This window comes from Myripristis murdjan, chromosome 16 (genome assembly GCF_902150065.1).
Source record: "Myripristis murdjan chromosome 16, fMyrMur1.1, whole genome shotgun sequence".
Taxonomy (NCBI): domain Eukaryota; kingdom Metazoa; phylum Chordata; class Actinopteri; order Holocentriformes; family Holocentridae; genus Myripristis; species Myripristis murdjan.
The window spans coordinates 27,455,696-27,475,632 of record NC_043995.1 but is presented as its reverse complement, the minus strand read 5'-3'; the positions used below and the strand labels follow the sequence as shown (position 1 = coordinate 27,475,632).

Below are 19,937 nucleotides of genomic sequence, written 5' to 3'. Positions count from 1 at the left end.
TCCGAATCCCCTAATGGACTGAATTCCCCTTTTTTTTCTGGCTCAGTGAGCAGTAATGGACCGTCTGTACAACTGAGGACGTCACAGGGGACCCATTACTCTCCGGTCCAAAGCATTTTACCTACGTCCCGATGGTGAGCATCGCCACAATTACGCTGCAGAATATATCAACTCCTCACCTCAGGCGTGGCTGCAGTTTACTCTCTGTACAGCCACTTCAAGGAATGTGAAATTTCCAAAACATTAAGATAAAAAAAAACATTCTGTACAATTGGTAAGGTGGTCATATGTAATCAATTAATAAATAGCTGAGAATGGAAGACAGAGCTGCACGATGAATTGTGTATAACTGTATTTGATCATTTTATCAGAGCATACAGTATCGGTGCATGGGCAATATTCAATATTAGCAATGCAAATGTAGAGCTGGGCGACATAGACAAAACCAAATATCATAAAGTCTTTGACCCGATACCTTGATATTGATATTGTGATATCACTGTGGACGATTATTAATGTTTTCATAAGATATTTACACACAAGAGACTTTTCATAAACAGTCATTACTAAAGTGGCTAGGATGACAAGAACAGCTTAAACAGTCTAATAAGTTCAGAAAATTTCATCCCTTTACTGTAATGCAGCCTTTAAAATCAGGAAAAAAACAACATTTATGCCATATCTCACTATTATGAATTTCCAAAAGCCCAGATGCAATTAATTACGATCACATAAAACACCACCACCAAAAAAACAAACATATACAAAGACAAACATATGCAGTATATATTTTTTTGCATATATAGAATCAGTAGAGATTTTATCTGATCGGTTCACTTTCAGTTTAAGTGGAAAGGTGATGGTGCAAGTGATAATGATGATGATGATGATGATGATGTGGGGGATGGAGCGAGGGTGACGAGTCAAAGTGATGACACAGTTGTAAAAAGTGAAGAAAACGGAGCTAATGTCTGCTGCTGCTGAGTCATGCTACCGCTGAAAAAGGAAATTTGACTTGACACTGACAACTTGATGGTTTGCACGAACTGAAAGGCCGATCTGAAGGCGGCGAGCAGCTCTTCTTTTGTGAAGGACCCCTGCTTGAAGACACACAGGCTGTCGGCGTCCCTTAAAAAATTACAACTGAATATGAGCTGAGTATAATTCAAACGGACCTCATGCATTAATGCAGGATTTTTACATAATAATGACACATGAAGGCGTGGCGCAATGAAAAGACAGTGAGTTCTGAACAGGTAAGTTAGAGCTGATTATTAAAAGGTCAAGTTTCTTAAAGGATTGGAGTTTGTGATTCTGCTGAATCATGCCTTCATGAGGGGAATCTGAATATCCTCCAAACATCACTTCCAGGAGTTAGGAGGCTGGATGTGTTGTGCCACGATGCTGCTGGCAAACGTGTGTGCTAAAAAAAAAAAAAAAAAAAAAAAAAAAAAAAAAGGTAGTCTGGTAGAAGAGATAGCAAGACTGCAAGGTACCACAAGCATGACAAATAATGAGAGTTGATGGCATGTGATGCATTCATCATGGACTATATATCAAATAAAAATGCAGCTTGCACACAACAAGCAGATTGGTATTTTTTTTTTTTTTTTTTAGTTTTTTTCTTTTTAACCTTAAAAAAAAAACAGAGCAATACTGACTCAGCACTTATCAGCATTCACAAATAAAATGCTAAAATCTGGGCTCAGCAGCAACATTTTTTTTTCATAGGACAACATGCTCCAAATTCTTAAAATTCAGGAGTGCAGGGAGAAATGGGGCTCGCTTACAAATTAAAAATGTATTTTTTAAATTGTAAATGCTTGTAAATACTGAGTCAGTGTTCTCCTTTGTATGTGTGTGTGTGTGTGTGTGTATGTGTCACCACATCTAATGCATTTCCTTGAGATGTGTATTAAAACAGTCTCTCTCTTCAAATGGGCGTTCCCAATAACAAAAGAAGAACTGCCTGCTACCTCCAGATTGGCCTAACAGGACTTGCAAAAGCCATTTTGTGTGTGTGTGTGTGTGTGTGTGTGTGTGTGTGTGTGTGTGTGAGTCCACAACACTAGCTGATTTTGGCTCCATTTCCTGACTGTTTGCAACTCAGTCTTCTACTTGTCACCTTGGCTCCATCACCATTTTCTTCTCCCTTCTCCTCATTACCTCTCTGTTCAAATTAAAGTTAAATTAGTTTCACACTGTTCTTTAGCTTTAAATTCTGCGTTCACTCGCTTGTAAAAGTGTCTCTCTTCACAGTATCTCACTCACACACACCGTGCTCCAGTTCAGGGGCTGCCTCCTTTACAAACCGTACACGTCACCTTGACTTGACAAGGCCATCCCCGTCCAACGTGTCCTCCGCAAGGTCACAGGTGCACTTACATGTTATTCTTTCACCATGTTTACTGCAAATCTACACACCAGGCAGAGATCAGTATTGACTTTCTATTTCCTCTCGGTGTCATCATGTTACCTGAGTCTGAGCTGTGGGAGACCCGCTGCCAGTCCCTGAACTGCTGCTCAACACCTCGACTGCAATCTGTTGTGAGAACCTTCCTTTATTTCCTGCACACGGACTAGGCCTAGACGAATCCAGTATGAAAAAGAAAAAATAGGATTAGTGACGGCCCAATGCTGACCAGTACCATTAAGCCTACTTGCATGTTTACTTTGAGTAAAATAGGTCCTAATGTCTACAATAACTAATGGTACAAAGGAGCAACAGCTGTTTCATCTCATGAGGCGATGCTAGGGGGAACCCCGTTTATGTAGGGGAACCCTGGTTATGTAGGGGAACCCTCAGTAGATCGTCCCAATTCGCAATTGGTAGCTAGCTAGGGGGTCAAGGCCTTGCGTCGTCCTAAGACCACACCCTAATCACACATTGCCTCCTTTGAAGGATGCAGTGTGTGATTTGGGACGCAGCTAGTGGCTTCACTGGTGTGCATTTACCCTCCACTGGGTTGGGAATTGTAGATTTGAAACCAACACACTGATCACAATCACACACACAGTCACAGATGCTATTTTCAGTTCTTATAATGTCTGTTCACTGATTATCAATATTCCTATTATTTGTGTTGCTTTAGATTCCTTGAGTTGACAAGCTGTTATAGTCAAGTGCCAGGCCTATAACAAAATAATCATTAAAATAAGAACTGTATCCAAAATGGTATTCTTTTCATGGACGTTCTGTGTTTAGGAAATGAATTTCTAAAATGGCTGAATTGAAACCTGCTCTTGTGCATCATTATCAGCTGCATGCTCTTGTCCATTTACACCAAATCCTGAGATGCAAGGTATCCCAATTTTGTTTACAAAGAGCTGGGAAAACTGGCTTGCAGGCTTAGCTGTTTCAGTATGAACAGGTGCAGCGATTACACCAAGAATGCTAAATCAGATCAAATTCCAGAGGTAAAAATATCTTTCATGAAGCGTATGTCTTGCGGCCTACTTTAAGCTGTATAATTTGACATTTTTATTCAAAAATACACCCATCTTATCCAACTACTCCACAATGTGGGCCAGTGACATAAAGGAACATCCCACTCCTCCTAATTGAGACCCTGTAGGTTCGCCCTATTTGCCCAAATGCAATTATAGCGCCCAGCATGACCGCTCATGGGAAATCTTCACTGCACACAGGAAGTGGTCAATCAAAATTCAAATGTGAAATTGTCATAACAATAATAGAGTTTGCTCCTTCAAGGCTCGGCGAGGGAGCTCCATCGAGAGCAAAGCAGACAACAACTTGACATGTGTTCCCTCTTGTGCCCTTGGTATCCTTTGCTATGAAGCAATTACGGACTGCCCAGGTATGCATGAGCACGCTGTGATCAATTTACTGATGTCACCTTACATGATTTCTGCTTAATGAAGCCCTCCAAATTAAAAGCATTATCTCTCGCTTCCATCTGGAGTCACAAATGTGCAAAAATCGCATGACATAGCTTCACTTGAATGATGTCAAAAGAATAATCGCAGCACCATTTCTCATTTTAGAGCAATGACCTCCCGTTTTATTTCCTGGATAGCAGTTTTATCTTTAATGCCGAAACTGTTGGTGTAGATAAAAATTTAAATCAATAAAATCTCCCCTCGGGGATCAATAAAGTATTTCTGATTCTGATAGAATTTTTGAACAATCCCACCCTTCCCATCCAAGAAAACTAATTTCTCTTCCTTACAGAGTAGAAAGCCTGGACGAAGGTCACCGATTATTGAGGACTAAGGGGGACGATAACAAGACCCATTGATTTGGATACAAATTTAAACAGGAAAGTGCAACTTGTTAATGATTTGCATGACTGTCTTAAATAGTATGACTGAATATTGCCTCTGAAAGCTTCATATTTTGCCAACAACTCATCTGTCACTCGTTTCCCGGCCAAACACACTGCATGACAGGAGAAAGTAGAAACCGAAACTCCAAAATTCCCATGACCCGGGGAAACTAGACGAAAAAAAAGGGAGCACCATCAAGGTCCATCCCAACATCCTGTCATAACAAGAGATACATGAAATCAACTCAGTAAGATACAATTTCACGGGGTCTTTAGCTGACAACCCAAACCCACACATAAATAAAATTAATGTCACCCTAAAAACACATCAAACTCTGTGGTGACTGCTGGAATGTAAAAGAGCCACTTTTAATATTCAATCAGATGTGAAAGGCTGCCAAAGTCAAAATTAAATTCATTTGGTCAAGCAAGTCATCTTGGTCTTTTGTTGTATGACTGTTGGCTTATGTGGTTTCTTTTTCAGCAATTTGAACATGCATGATGATGCTTTGAAATATTTGCCATTGATTTTTTTTTTTTTTTTTTTTAAATCACATGGCAAAGGGATAACGAGGTCTCACAAACAGCTGCACATACAATCAACGACAGTGTGTCCAGAGTGCACCAATCACCTGACCTATATCCATCTCCATCCAACGCTCGGTATTCTAAAGTAATGGTAATTTTCCAGTAAGAGTTTGTTGTCTGATTAAAATTAGCATATGGAGCACAGCCTGCAGCACAAGACTTTTTGTTCTCCAGCTGCACGGCTCTGTCAACCCCCAGAGGAGCCCAAACCTGGCAAAGGCCCAGCTGCTGCCGCTCCGTACCATATAATATCACTCGTTGGTCAAACGAAGTGTGAAAAAAGGTGACTCGCCAGGCAACAGACTCCGAAAGCTATAGGCTATCAACGTCTGAAGCAAGGGCAACTGGCGAGCAAACACTGTTTCTGGAACGTGAGGGTTTTGCCATCAAAGATCCATGGCATTACAATGGGTGAACTGTTGCATCACCTCAGTGGTTGTCATGATGTTTGCTTTGATGTTTGTGAACTGATTTTCCTTTTTTTTTTATGTCTATGTATCATTTACATGGGTTGTATTCATTTGTTGGCGTCTCATTAGTTTGTGTAATTTTTATTCTGGTGAGCACAGTGGAGGTCCATGTAAACACCTGGCTCAGACATGTCATTGTTTGTGACGAGGAGCCGATCATTTCAGCACTTTTACATCTGATCTGTTCTGTTAACAGCGCTTACTGGCACAAAAGCTGACATATTTGAAAGAAGCTAGAGCTGACAGTGGCTGGAAGTTGAGCTGCTCGGGAACATGAGCCTGCTGGCTGGTTATCTGGCCCACAAAGCCAAAAAATAAACTGTTCACATTAGCCGAGCTGATGCTTTTCTAGCTTCAACACACAAGTAGAAGTGGTGACGAGTACCAAAGAGGCTCAGGCTACAAACTAGTCAGTTTGTTGCGATTGGGAAAACAAATAAAAATAATCAGAACCCTTAACCTTGACCTAGAATGTTAGAGAATTGATCTACAACCTACATATTTTTTCTAGACAGGCTTATCTCTCTCTCTAGCACAGTTATATTTATATCTAGACATTATACTGCCTCAAGCCAAGTCTCTACTGGACATCATTTGCATAAAGCCAAGTCTCTACTGGACCTCCATGAGGGCACCAGCTGCGGCTGCAAGGAAAAATGGTGACAAAAATAAAACCTCTATAGATAAGCGCAACAAACACAGACTCCAAAAGGCCCACACTGCAGGTCCTCTCTATAGGGAGCCACTTTTCTTTTTTTAAATGCCTACCCATAAAAAAAGGTATTAAGTTTTACATTCTGTGAAGAAAAATATCTACAAGGATAATTACACCCCGTATAGCCGAAAAAACACAAGATTATCTCTGCAAGCCTGACAATTGTTCCAGTTCAGCACCTACCCAAACAGAACTTGGCCGTGCCTGACTTACACATAGGCCTCATATGGTCACACAGTTGGAGCTTTAGCGACAGAATTGAAAAACACCTGTTGTGCCTCATTGTGCCGGGCTGTGTTAAATAACAAGAATAAATAAATAAAAAAAAAAAAAAAGAAAGAAAATATATATATTATTACTTTCTTGGCGATGTTTTGTCTGGGTTGTTATGAGGAGAAAACAGCACACATCTTGACAGGGTACCTGGCTGATGACCACAGACTTAAAAAAAAAAAAAAAGAGACATTCAGAGACAGTGAGGGCCAAATGGGGTTTAATTACCCAGTGAGTTATGCTCCACAACACTGGCAAACAGAGAGGAAAGCTGCTGCTGCATTAGCATGTCAATATAGTCCCCGAAGCAGCCAGAATCCAAATCCAGATTGATTCAACTCCAGTCGATCACCAGTGAGCCTCGGCTGCGGCGGGACACACTGTGACCCGCGTGATGATGCAAATTAGGGCTGAACAATGTGGAAAAACATCACAGCGCCAATGTTTTGACAGATACTGAGATTGCGAAATGAGTCACAATCGAAGTGGGAATGTTCACTTTTGCTCACACAATGTTCACAGTTCATTTATAATGGTAATTTGTCACAAATCTCACATAATATTTTGATGAATCGTTCAGCCTTAATGCAAATGAGTCATACAAGGACCTTAGCAATATTAGCACAATGTGGACAGCGGGATGATATAACAATAACATCTAACGAAAGATATTCTATAACGTGTTTATGGGCACAGCAGTGATTAAATTGGAAAGAGGCACAGCCAAAATAGGATCAAGGGAAACTACTCATAATTACAGTAAAGACCGTCTTCAAACAACCTCACAGAGGCACAGCTGCATCGAAAGCGTCAGACCTCCTGCGGCCAAATAATTCATTGTGTAACACCGCCGGGTTGGGGGTGACCAAGTGCAACATGATCAACATGACCATTCAAAGGAGAACACAATGCAATTTATTTGTTTTCCATAAGGTGCAGATAAGTCCAATGCAGAGAACATAAGTACAAGAGAAACCAGAGAAGTCCGTTTCAAGCTTGTGATGCCACAGGATGTTTATTCTAATATGTACAACCAAATGAGCTTCGATCTATGGTCGTATTTTCAGCTCTGAAACTGAAAATATACCCTTATCCACTGAAAATCCCTCTGGGCGCTCTCTCAGTTACTTTTTTTTTTTTTTTTTTCCACCTCCATCTTTCCCAAACAAATCTCTATGAAGCAGTTCCAGATTTCACATCTTCAGCTCTTAGTTCTCTTGGCTCTGGGCTTTTCTGGGAGAGAGCTGTTCATGCTCACAAATATTGATTGAGCCCGCTCTACACACTAGGACTAAACTAATTTGTTAATTCAGTGGCATTACCATATAATTAAACACACTGTTGATGTTTCAGTGAGTTTCAGACCAAGTCCTAATCCTAAATTGCAATTAGATTCCCTTCTGTGACAACAAAGGCTGACCTTTTAATGCCATCAAGAATGCAGAAATGGACAATTACATAACTAACCTCTACATGCATGTGCACACACACACATGCAGGTATGCACATACACACATATACATACAAAAACAATGAAAAAAAAGTATATAAGGTTTCAGAAAAAGTGCATTTGCTCAGTTATTCTGAGAATTTCAACAAAACAAGAAAAACAAAGGGGAAAAAACTGAATCAATTCAAAATACAGGAAGTAGTCTTTTTCCCTGTGGAGGGAAGAGATGAGTATTACAAGTGGCATCCAGTCGGCTACCATTGAAATACAACCCTGACAAGTGAGCATCTTCATTAGTGCTTCACACATTTGTAATATCCGATGAGAGCTGAGTGGGAAGGGAAGTGGAGGACTCACTCCCTCCACTAACGCAGCGGGCGAGTCGAGTTTCTGCCCGCAGGCCGGCTTTAACCCTGACCCTGTAACCTACGACTGCAGGTTCACCCAAACACTTTTACAGTTACTGCGGATTAAATATTTAATGGGACCTCGAGAAAATGTCACCCAGCAAGCTGAGCACACTGACATTTTAAATCATTACCGGCACTATTTCTCATTTCGCGGCAAACATGTTATTTTCCCAATCAGTGAGGTGGACCCAAGCCTACTTCAGACAGAAACGAAACAAGACCATGCTCAATTGGTCCTCTGACATGACACGGCAACAAAAAAAAAAAGAAAACAAAAAAAACAAAAAAAAACAACCATGCCTGGCCTAAAGGAAAAATACACCCTCAAACAGTGATTAAGTACCAATGCACCTTGGATTTCTGGGCCCACTTTGTTTGGTTGTATTAGTTTTATTTCCCGGTTCGAAGCTAAAACTTTTTGTTTTTGTCTCTCAAAGCATCACAATGAACCAGTGCATTCAACCATCAGCAATAACAGTACAATACACAAATACTAAAAAACACTCAATGTAATCCAGAGCATCATTCATAAAAATATCAGCCACCACCGACATCACCTCTGTCACCTTACCCTGTCAACATCTCTACATCACTTAGGCTTCAGCAGAAAATGTAGGTATGTATACATGTTTAGAACTGCTTGTCTTACTTGTTTGGAAAAATGAAATTATGATACTGAACTCAGAATTCAACCCGTCAAGACTTTGCCGTTGGCACCGATGTTCAACAGAGGGAGAAACCCTTCCTAAAAGATGCAATGCCGTCGCGAGACATGCTGCATTTTGAGGAAGGGTAATGTAATAACTTCCTATTTAGAGAAGTCGATGAGGCGGGTTGAGGAACGTAGGCACACTAAAAAATAAATTACAACATTTTACGACATAATACCCATGAACATAAATTAGTGCCATCCAACGGCGTATGAATATCCAAGTTGTAGATTTTATCCTACTGAAAGAGTTGTATGAAACAATTCTAGGTGAGGTCATTTCAATTGTTTCAATGTAATCTAACATTTTTTTAGCATTATTAGGATTGTTATTATTCTTGATACAGTAGGCCATGTCTACTGAAAATAGGAGAAAACAAGAGTAATTATCCCAGTCCACCTGCTCGCACCTATTTTAAATATAAGTGATTAAATTACTTTTTTTTTTTTTAGGACAGACGTTTTATTTGCAGTGCTCTGTTTGAACAGTGTTGTGGCTGGTCTTTATGGGGCCAGATAACCTGTACAGACACCGGTCTCATTTATTAATGTCAGCGGTTATGTAACAGCTGTACGGCGGGGAACAATGCATACTATCACAATTTACAACTAGGTCAGACTTAAAGCATTTTACAACGATACACAACAATATTGCAACCGCACTGAAACAGTTGGCGAAACTGTGAGTTGATGAAATCGAGCTGGGAGGACCATAACTTGTATTGGGAACGGTGATGTAACAGCTGTGGAGCATAGTCCACAACACGTCATCGTTCAATCAGGTCACACACTCACACACTCTTCGTTGAAAGTCAATGCTGCAATTGCACGGGGGAAAAAAAAAAAAAAAAGGCTGCATGTCATTCAAATTCAGTTCAGCGATCATGCAAAGCTGTCACATCACAGCTCGGATCAATAAAAGGGAGAGTGAATGGTGTCAGCGCGGCTCAAACATCAGATAACACATCCATGATGAGACAGTTTCGACCCACGAGGCACGGCTTCAAAACACCGCGCTTCCCCGCGTCGCTCCAGTTAAAAAGTTCTGGTCTGTTTGGCAGAGATTTCATGAGATTTCCACGGCTGCTATCGACATCACCGCTACTACAAAACACACAGCTCGGCTCATTTATCCAAGGAGTTTCCCAAGGTCAACGCAGGACAGTTGTGAGGCACAGTGTATACCAGATACAGATTCAATTAAATCAATACACAAAGAGAGAGTCTTCACCAGGATTCAAACACTGAAAAGATGTTCAACAGGATCAAACTGTCCAAACTCTGAAGACAAAACTGAGAGCGGATGCTGTATCATTAACCATTGAACTGCATGTTCTATTGATGTTTTGAATTGACTGAAATGGAAGTGGGCTGACCCCAATCCTGCAGTACATACAGACTCAGGGGAAATCAATAAGCAAACCATTAGTTGAGGTATGCAAGAAAAATAGAAATCCTATAAAAATTAAAGATGATTTCATTAACTCGTGTTGTGTGTAAAAAGCAGGATTAAAAAAGTTAGAAGGGAAGGAGATAAGGTACCCGTTTCAATTCAAGTTCAATTTAATTGAATCTATTCAAACTCCACAACAAAATGCATTCTTGTTATTCCTATGCATGCTTTAAAGGAATTTTCAAAGCATTTTTTTTTTTGGCATACTACACATAGAGTAATAAGATTTTTTTTTTCTCCGACAGCCCTCTGAGCATGCACACACACATACACACACATACACACACACAGCTGGGCCTCCCTTCCTTACAACTGGATGCTTGTTTTGGATTTAAGCTTATTCTACTGTTGCACGCCAAAAAGTAAGTATGCAACTGTAAGTGGAAATGCACTGAAAATGTCATGCATTTCTCCTGAAGCTTCAGACAAACGTGCTGGACTGTGGTTTGTGATGTCATTAAGAAATACCTTCTGCACCGTACGATGTGAACCTGTGTTTTCAGCGGTATACAGTGCAACACAAAGCATGGTTGGCAATACAAGAGCAACCAGAGGAACGCACTCAGAGTGCAGATCTCCACCAGACAGGAGGAGACGGAGCTCACCGGCTGCCGTGGCTGGTGGGTTGATCAAATTCACAAATTGACAAGCATTTGGCAGGTGGCCGGTGCCAATTTCCAACCCTGCCAGCAGGCTTCTCTCTCCTTTTCCCTTTTCCAGACTATAGGCGACCCCACCCTTAAATTCCTAAATGAATGACTGTATGATTCAAATGTAAGAGAGTACAGCACTGAAAATATAAGGTAACACTCCAAAAGCCTCTTGACTTTTGCTTTTTCTTATTTTCTGCGTCTCACAGGTCATATGGAAACCACATTTCAAACAGTACATAGTACAAATTCAAAATTACCACTAATGTCTCTCTTTCTATCTCTCCTGCACACACACACACTGCAGCGGCGGCTGTTTTACACGTCGTTTTCTACAGTCGTATCAGGCTGTTCTACCTCTTTTAGCCGCTGCTGCTTGTTGATAAATTATACCAGCCTCCCGTGTGTCTGCTCTATGTTCTGCTGACTTTTTTCCCATCAGCATCAGCAACGCATGTCCTGGATTCTTTCACCCGCAATCAGAGCAAACACAGTGACTGAAGACAGGAAACAGCAGAGAGCGGCCCAAAGAGAGTACGCAAAGAGAGAGAGGGTGAGACCGAGCAGCGGTGGTTGAGCGAGCTAGACAGTGAATGAGGAAAGAGAGCAGAAGCAGTGAGAGCGAATGTTTTTCCTAGGTTTTAAACCTCCGCAACCACAAGAGATTCTTCATCATACAGTCATAATGATGCACAGAAACCTTTAGGCTGATAGGCTGAGTCGCGCGCGCGCGCACACACACACACACACACACACACACACACACACACACACACACACACACACACACACACACACACACACACACACACACACAACCAAACGCATGATCTCCTCCAGGCTGCCCTCAACAGGGTCAAACTGCCTAACTAAACATGCAGCTTGGGTAGCGAATGTGCAGTCACTTCTTCATGTTTAATCCATTTTTAATGTTTTTTTTATGGGTTTAATGGAAACCAAACTTGCTGTGCTGGTTTAAATAATCACAATCATCAATCTTCATATCAATGCTGTTATAATGTTCTATTTCACATCAATGCAGCGATGGAAAATAAACAGTTATAACTGTAAAGAAATACCTTCTGCTTGAATTACAATGAGTAGAGACTAAGTAAGAACAGCGCTCTGGATGTGCACAGGTCTAATTTTTTAATGGTTGACTATTTAATGGGTATGGGTGTGTGCCAAAAATAACCAAAACAGCCACATCAGTCTCTGCTCTCTGCAGTACCATTTGCTCACACATCCTCAGCAATCATGACAGCAACGAGGGCCGAGACCGCCAGGTTACTCAGGAGCTTGCACGAAAGTTGTCAAGCTAATTTGTGTGACTTTGATAACTGCAGCTGAAAGCAGCTAACCAAGCACGAGTATGAGACAAGAACACGGAGGGTTATTTTTAAATGAGTCCACAAGCCTTCTTGGGGCTGGTCTATGGTCATATCTCTTACTATACATGAGTGCTACATAGTTACAGTAGCTACAACTTCTTTATTTATGTATCTCAGTCATTTTAAACATGTTAGTGGCCAAATTATAAAACTGACATCCATCATTTCAAATGAATGCAGCTTCTGAGAGTTGTTCATTTTCTCATATGACTGGATTTGCCAGAATAAACAAAACGCCACTTGTTAATTTTGTTTTACAGCGTATTTTCCATTTCATAATCTTCACTGCAGCAACATATTAAAATGAAATGTTTGCAGTGCTGCAAGGAATTTCGAAAGCTCACTGAGGCAACACATCAACGGGGCGCGGAGCTACCTCGCCCCTCGCTGTGGCAGCACCTGTAATCACTGCCAAGTCATCCGAGCCACCCTTGAAACAACTGGCTGAGACCAGGAGCACTTGACTAAGTCCCCAATCCTGTAAATGAACGACACCCGAGCTGACGAATGAATAAGTAATGCTTCAGGTAAGCAATTGAGTGCGGCAGCAAGCCGTCTGGAACAAACACAACCACAATGAGCAATCTGAGACCCCAGCAGAACCCATCAGGAATGGTGACAGAAGATGTTTAATCAACAAGCCAGGCTATTTCAAACGGTATTGGCCCACACCCTTGGGTCTGGACCAGGGAGCTCAACTATTTGTACAAGTCTTTTTCAGGAGTACAGGGACAACTTGGGCTTAGGTGAAACAAGCAATCTGAGCTTGGCAGATCGAGAATAAGTGATGGCAGGGAGGTCAGCCACAGTGGTGAAGTGGCAGTTGCCTGAGTGACATGATGAATTGTCAATTTGACATTAGTAGGCCATATCAGCACAATGAATGTCCTGAGATTTTTTAAATGGAAAACTTATGGCTGACACCACCTCCTCTGGTAAAAGACAATGTGCAGTAGACCATCTTTTTACCCGAGGGAGGTTTGCTGGGCATGCATGCTCTTTTCCAGCGCCACAGCAAGCAGATGAAGGTTAAGTGCCTTGTTCAAGGCCACCTCACCAGCCGGTTGTTAAGGGAAGGAAAATGTTTCACTCTGCAGTTCTTCGATTCACGCTGCCTGCTAAGATTTTCCCAATTGGTCCTTCTAAATAGAGATAAGAGTGCAGTGATTGGACACACACACAGTCCAGTTGGGCTACCCGCACAGACAAATGTATTCCAGCATCCAGGACAATAATTAATCACAGTAACAAGCTTAATCAGACTGCAAAGGTGACACAGCTATTTATAACATGGTAAACACTGACTACATTAGTATTAACAGTGTGCTGCAGAAATTATTTCATCAAAGCATTGTATTCATACAATTATTAGATGTAGAAAAATGTAAAATAAAATAAAAAAATCTGATCTATTCAACCAGTCAACAAAATAGTAGCTCCATAATACAGTTTCAGCTGCATGAAAGCTTAAAATGATCTGCTGAATCTGCCATTTTGCCTTCATTTACATCTCCTCTTCACAAGTAGAAGAGTTCACCTCTCAAGTACTTTTAAGAGGCGAACTTGAAAGCAATCTGATTTGACCAGGTTTATTTCAAAGAAAGAGTAAATAGTCCCACCACTCGGCACGCAGTACTTTTCTCTGCTGTTACACAACAAAAATCTACATTTTTTTTTTTTTTTTTTTCCAATATCCTTTCACAGATACACTGACTGCAAAGCAAGCTAACCAAACTGGATATATGAGATAAGGCACTGAACACTGAGTTGACAAAAATCTCACCCTGTCCACGGTTTACCGGCACACAAAACAATGGCGAATGTCACTAAGCCTGTCTGAATATTCTCCTATTGAGCGGGGCCATATCCCGATCTGAGTTCTTTTGTTTGTTTTGTTTTATGCAGCAGGATGGTGCGAAAACATGTCATTACTCAAACAATAAAAAGACCCCCTTTGTTGGAGAGGATTTGAGGTAAGACCTGAGCTGGGAACAGGCCATCGGTTCATTATTTCTCCCGCAATCAGCCACCCACAGACAATACAGTAACAATTCACTGGTGTGGGCAGAATCTAAACTGGCTTGGTAAACACCTGTGCTATTATTCGGGCCATAGGTAAGCACTTGAATATCACATTGGTGCTGTGTAAACCCAAACATCTGGTACTCCACACTTTGTGCAGGATGTGAACTACCTTGAATTTTAAGCACACAAAAAAGTTCTATCCCAAACTGCAACACATCCATTTTAGGGTAAAAAAAAAAAAAAAAGTTACCTTAAGTTTATAGGTAGATAAGTGTGGAGGCACTTTATTAATAGCTGCGGGGGAAATTGCACAGTTACTGCAGCAGATAGAGATACTCACAGATAAGACAAGTAAGCAATAACCTCATGGAATATACAGTACATTACATCACCTACATAGTAAAATACTATGTTAAAATACAACACATGTATCAACAAAAAAATTATAGTGCCCGTGATTAAAAAGAAGTACATAAGAGATGATGCAAGGATAACATGATAAAAAGAACAAAAGGATGAAATGACTAAAAAGACCAAAGAAAATGGAATAAATTAAAGTCCATAACACAAGGCAAGTCAGTGAGTGTCTCTCTCTCTCTCTCTCTCTCTCTATCCTGGGAGGCATTAAACATTATCACTGAATATCTGTAAAATACAAAGGTCTGAAAGCTCTGTAAATGTGGATTTCAAAGGATTTCAAGTATTAGAAATCATCCAGGTTTTGTGTGGCGACGCCGACTTTTAAGACGTGCCTGTAGGTGTAATCCTTCTCACACGGAGCACACATCGCTTTGGAAGGGAAGTCTGAGCACGCTGGTTAGATGTGACGTCGGCTTGGCCCCCCAGCTGTCACCCACCTTCCCCAGCTACAGCTACGGCAGAACTAAGTTTACTGTCAAGCAGCGAGCGCAGCCGCGGCAGATATGTGAATGTGGCCCTTGTTGGCCTGACCACATCCTCCCCATCTCTTCAGAAAAGCAGTTTTACAAGAACTGAGAGCTCTGACTGACAGCGTGAAAACAGGCAACCTTATTAGCGCTGGGCCAGCCTTTCACAACCACCTTCTTACTCCAACATTCGATCAGTCACAGCTGTCAGCCAAAAAACAATGCCTTGAAGAAAATATTGGCATGCAGACAAGGGCACGGCTTGCTGCATATTTGATTTGCTTTACGGCCTCCAGATTGGGAATCCTGCCTTCGCACAAGAGAAGAATGAACTGCATGATTATGAAACCTTTCTTTGGGAGTGGCTCGAAGCAAAGCCACAACCCTTACTTGTCTGGCTATTTAAATGTTTCAAATAAGTTTAACCTCGTGGGATTAACAAATTCTTCACTGGATCTGCCATGCCAGCTAAAACTACCGTGTGTGGGCAGCAGGGAGGAGCAAATATAAATATGTCTGCATTTTGTTATTGTAAGGAGCATGTAATATGACTAACATAGTCATAGATAGGCTTGATTTCTAAACATTTCAGTCAATTCAGTTTATTGGCTGCTGACAGAAGATTCATTCTCATTCAATGTATATGGATGCATTTTTATGCCAGAATGCTTTCAACATGAGAAATTTGGATACTTTATCTCAATTTAGAAGAAAATCCACGTTCTAAAATCAACCCCGACCGTGGTTACAGTTTCTTTGTTGAAGTCACTAATTCACAATATTGGACTTTTTGCCAATATCCCGTATTTTCCGATTCTGTTGACCAAAGCCAGTGCTGATATATGCACACATTTTTTCCTCCTAATTGCAGAAAACATCAATTATCTCTGCTCTTGTGATGCCCCACCAGCAGATGCAGTCATAAAATACAATCAACTTAATGATTGTTAGGTTATGGAAAACATTAATTCATTCATTCATTTTCCAAGCCTCTTATCCTAATTAAGGTCACGGGTTCCATTTTTATTCAATATTTTCTTTCAAACAACACTGTAAGATTCATCCTCCGCAAATTTGACCTATTTCACACATCAGCAAATCTTACGAAATTTAAATTTTTACATTTTGGGTCGACACCAGTATTTCATTTTAAAGCTGATATCTGTTGATACTGACGACGTCATGATATTATGGTTCATCCTTAAAAATTTCTGTCTATCACAATGGTCATCGCGTCGTACTTGTTCGATAATAGAGACATAAAGAGAGGCCACACTACACGCTTGACCTCAACCAATCAGCACATTCCATCTTTAACAATCTAGTGTGATGTCTGCAGGTAACAGAGGAGGAGGGGTGAAGGAAACGAACATTAAGGAGCTTAAGTGCACACGTCACAGGAGTTGGCATACCAGTTGACAAATGCCAAAAAAAAAAAAAAAAAAAAAAAACCTCTTGACGTGATTAGACTTTATGTGGGGAGATTGTGGGCCATCCCACATGACAAGGGAACATGTCATCCTATTCATCATATTCAGGAATGATGCTGTACATTTATCTGCCTTGACAAAATTAGGTCAGAATCAGGTGGAACGTGCATAATCCGGCGTATACGCAATTTAAGCACATCTTCATTTTTGATCAAAACCGTCCCACCCATGCCTCGACTCATTTGGATGTTTGCCCATCTTTGTCTGACGCTGAGTAAATGTCACAAAAGAAATGCATATGCACCCCTCGTACATTGCACTGATTTTACATGATTGGCCATGTAGGCTTTCATTGTGCAGTCTGACGTGGCCCTTATTGCATCTGGGTCAGTGGTAATGAGCCAAACTGCATGATTTGTTGACTGGATCCCCTGGCACTGGACCACCATGTGGAAACCTCTGGACCAGTCAGCTGTACAAGACAGGAGCATTAATCTTGATACAGTGGCAGTGAGATGTTTGGGTGCTATTTAAAGGGGCCTCTCTCCTTTTTTTCCCCCTCCTCCAACAAAAAAGTTCTGAGTTGAATCCAAATGCGTTTAAAAAAAAAAAAAAAAAATAGAGGCTGAAATGCACTCTGACATTTATCTTATTCAAATGATTTTCCGCAAGTTTCGGGGTAACATTTCTGTCTCCTTCCTTTTTATTTTGAGGCGAGAAAGTCTATAGCTCACAGGAGTGGACATCCCACTGAAATAAATCGCACTCCAAAGGCCTGAGAACTGAGGCAGGTCCTTGTGTAGTGAGAGATTACTTGGAGCTTTACAAGGCAGAAATGTCAATATTACCCCCATCAATCTTCAGGCAGAGAGCGCGTCAAAGTTCAACACCCTCAATGTGCCAAGAATGTGTTGCCTGTAAAGTCTGCCAGAGGAAAAGGTGAGCAGCTGAACCCTGTCCAAAGCTAGAGAGTGAACCAGGAGCAGAGAGAACTCACTGACGAATAGAATCATAGAGCCAATAATGGTATTGATTTAGTGTGTGGTAACAACATGATGAGGCCATCAAAATCACACTTTTTTTCTCCCCCCATCTATCATTTTTAACATACCACATTGCCATTTGGTGAGTGCTTCTCAAACACCTTACATTACCCAGAGTCCATGCATTTTTAAGCATGGGTGGACCCAAGGGAAAATCAAATGCTAATCACTGACCACTGATTTATTGACCTCTCTAAGACAAATGTGCAAAAGCGACAACAGCAAAAGAAAGGCCTTCCATTCTCAACTGTCTTCCAGGGTTTAGTTCTGGATCTACGACACAGCGATGTTCTGTAAGCTTACGATATTGTTAATGTGAGGAAATAACCAATCCAATTTGAGTAACCACCGCCTACAAAGCATCTTCTTTTACAAAATTGCACTTGAAATTAAGACGGCCTTTGCGACACTTGCAAGACTTTCATTACAGAGTTGCAGACCTCAGCTAAAGTAATATCCTGAAAGTTTACGACACAGCATTATGCCACATGAGGAAATCATGTGCCATTTTCTTTGCTATTACCCAAGCAACACCTCAAAGCCCAAAACGTACACAAACAAAGGATGAGCAACCAACGGCACAAAGCATCGCTCTGGACAGACGCGATGAGTGAAATGTGATTCCGCTACCGGTGGCAATTCAATCTGCATTTGTTTCTGTGCATTTATCCCTGAAACACACACATCTGTCTGCATTTCAGACGAAGGGTCAGAGTGCAGGAGCAAAACCGGGATCAGGGAGAAATGCAATCTTACTCGTGGATTTAGACCACCAGGTCACCTCCATTTCTTTTCCAACCAAAACAATAAGGTTGCTTTAGTTCTGTGCATTCTGTAGGTTTCTTCACTGCTTTTCACAGCGAGGGGGGTTTCGGCTGTGAAACCACAAACTCTTAAATGTCTTGGTGAGTTAGTCACAGTGTTTACCAGGAAACATTTCACTGCAACTCTGCGGGGAACATAAGATATTTTACTGATTGATATCCTACTACCTCTTCGTGCTTCACTCCACTATGAAGTGTTTCACAGTGGTAATGTGGGCTATGTAAAGCACCTTCCTGATCTGTCTTTATATCCATGTGTCAGAGATCAATATCTGAGGCATGTTTTTAGCTTCAGATGCCATTTTCTCTTTATGACAGGCACATCAAACCGTTGACAAATGGCTGATATTCAAGACCAAATGAAAAAAATAAGCTTTGCTATACCAAACATCAGAGCATGCTCAGCCAAAACACAGGATATGGCTCTGGTGATCCTGTTACTGGCCTGAATTATGAAAGCCACCTATTTCACTTATGCATGATTCACATAGGCGAGGTTGCTGGGAAAAAAAATGAGGTAGACTATAAAGAGGCAAATGAAATCAGAGCACAGATTTTGCATGGTGAGTTAGAGTCAGTGAAGGTGTGCAGGGTTGAGAAACCAGAATGAATGGCTCGCACAGGGGCTGTAACTTCAATGTTTACCTTGATAATGCTGCTCCTGCGTGGTATTCCAGATTTGGCATCCAATCCGGCAGAGGTGTTGGCGGCTTCGAGCCCGGCTTGGCTGCCAGGTACGGCGAGGGATCCGGAGCCGACCATGTTTGCTGATATCCCACAGTCCCCGTTCAAGACCGACACTTCGCAATGCGTCTTGCCAGCTGCCTCGTCGCTGGGCACGGCTGCATCCCCGGGATTCAATGGAGGCGAGCTGTCGTCCTCCCCAAACTCCGCCATAGGCACTTCTAGCACACAGACACACGCACGCACGCACACACACACATACACACACACACACACACTAGCTGGCAAGCTGCTGGGTAGCAAAGCCTTGTGTTTTCAGCTTTCCTCCGATTTCCTGCCTCTCCTACCGCCTCGTTACAACATCTGCACAAAATCCTGCCGTATCATCTCTCGGTGCACATATCTGTCAGGCTCCTGTGAGCAGAGGGGGTTGCTCCATGCATTGTGCCCTGTGAAGAGAAATCACACCGATTAGCACAATTAGGCAGCATGACATTAGTAGTAGCAGCAGCTATTTAACCTTCCTACACAGCCCGTAACACGGCATGAAAGCTGAGAGCTGGAAGCTGCAGCCGCCAGCCCTCCGCTTGAGTCACTCATTTCGTTTTTGCGCTGGTTAACGCGTGTAATGATCAATGCAATGTTGTCA

General features: G+C 41.6%; 1 protein-coding gene across 1 annotated transcript in view; it reads right to left on the bottom strand.

The window, feature by feature from the left end:
* plcl2 (phospholipase C like 2) overlaps positions 1-19,937 on the bottom strand; it is a 53,416-nt gene that overhangs the window by 33,428 nt on the left and 51 nt on the right. Inside the window, exon 2 of the mRNA XM_030072279.1 lies at positions 19,250-19,737. Coding sequence (XP_029928139.1) covers positions 19,250-19,501 — 252 coding nt within the window. The 5' untranslated portion in view covers positions 19,502-19,737. The remainder of the gene's footprint in view (positions 1-19,249; positions 19,738-19,937) is intronic.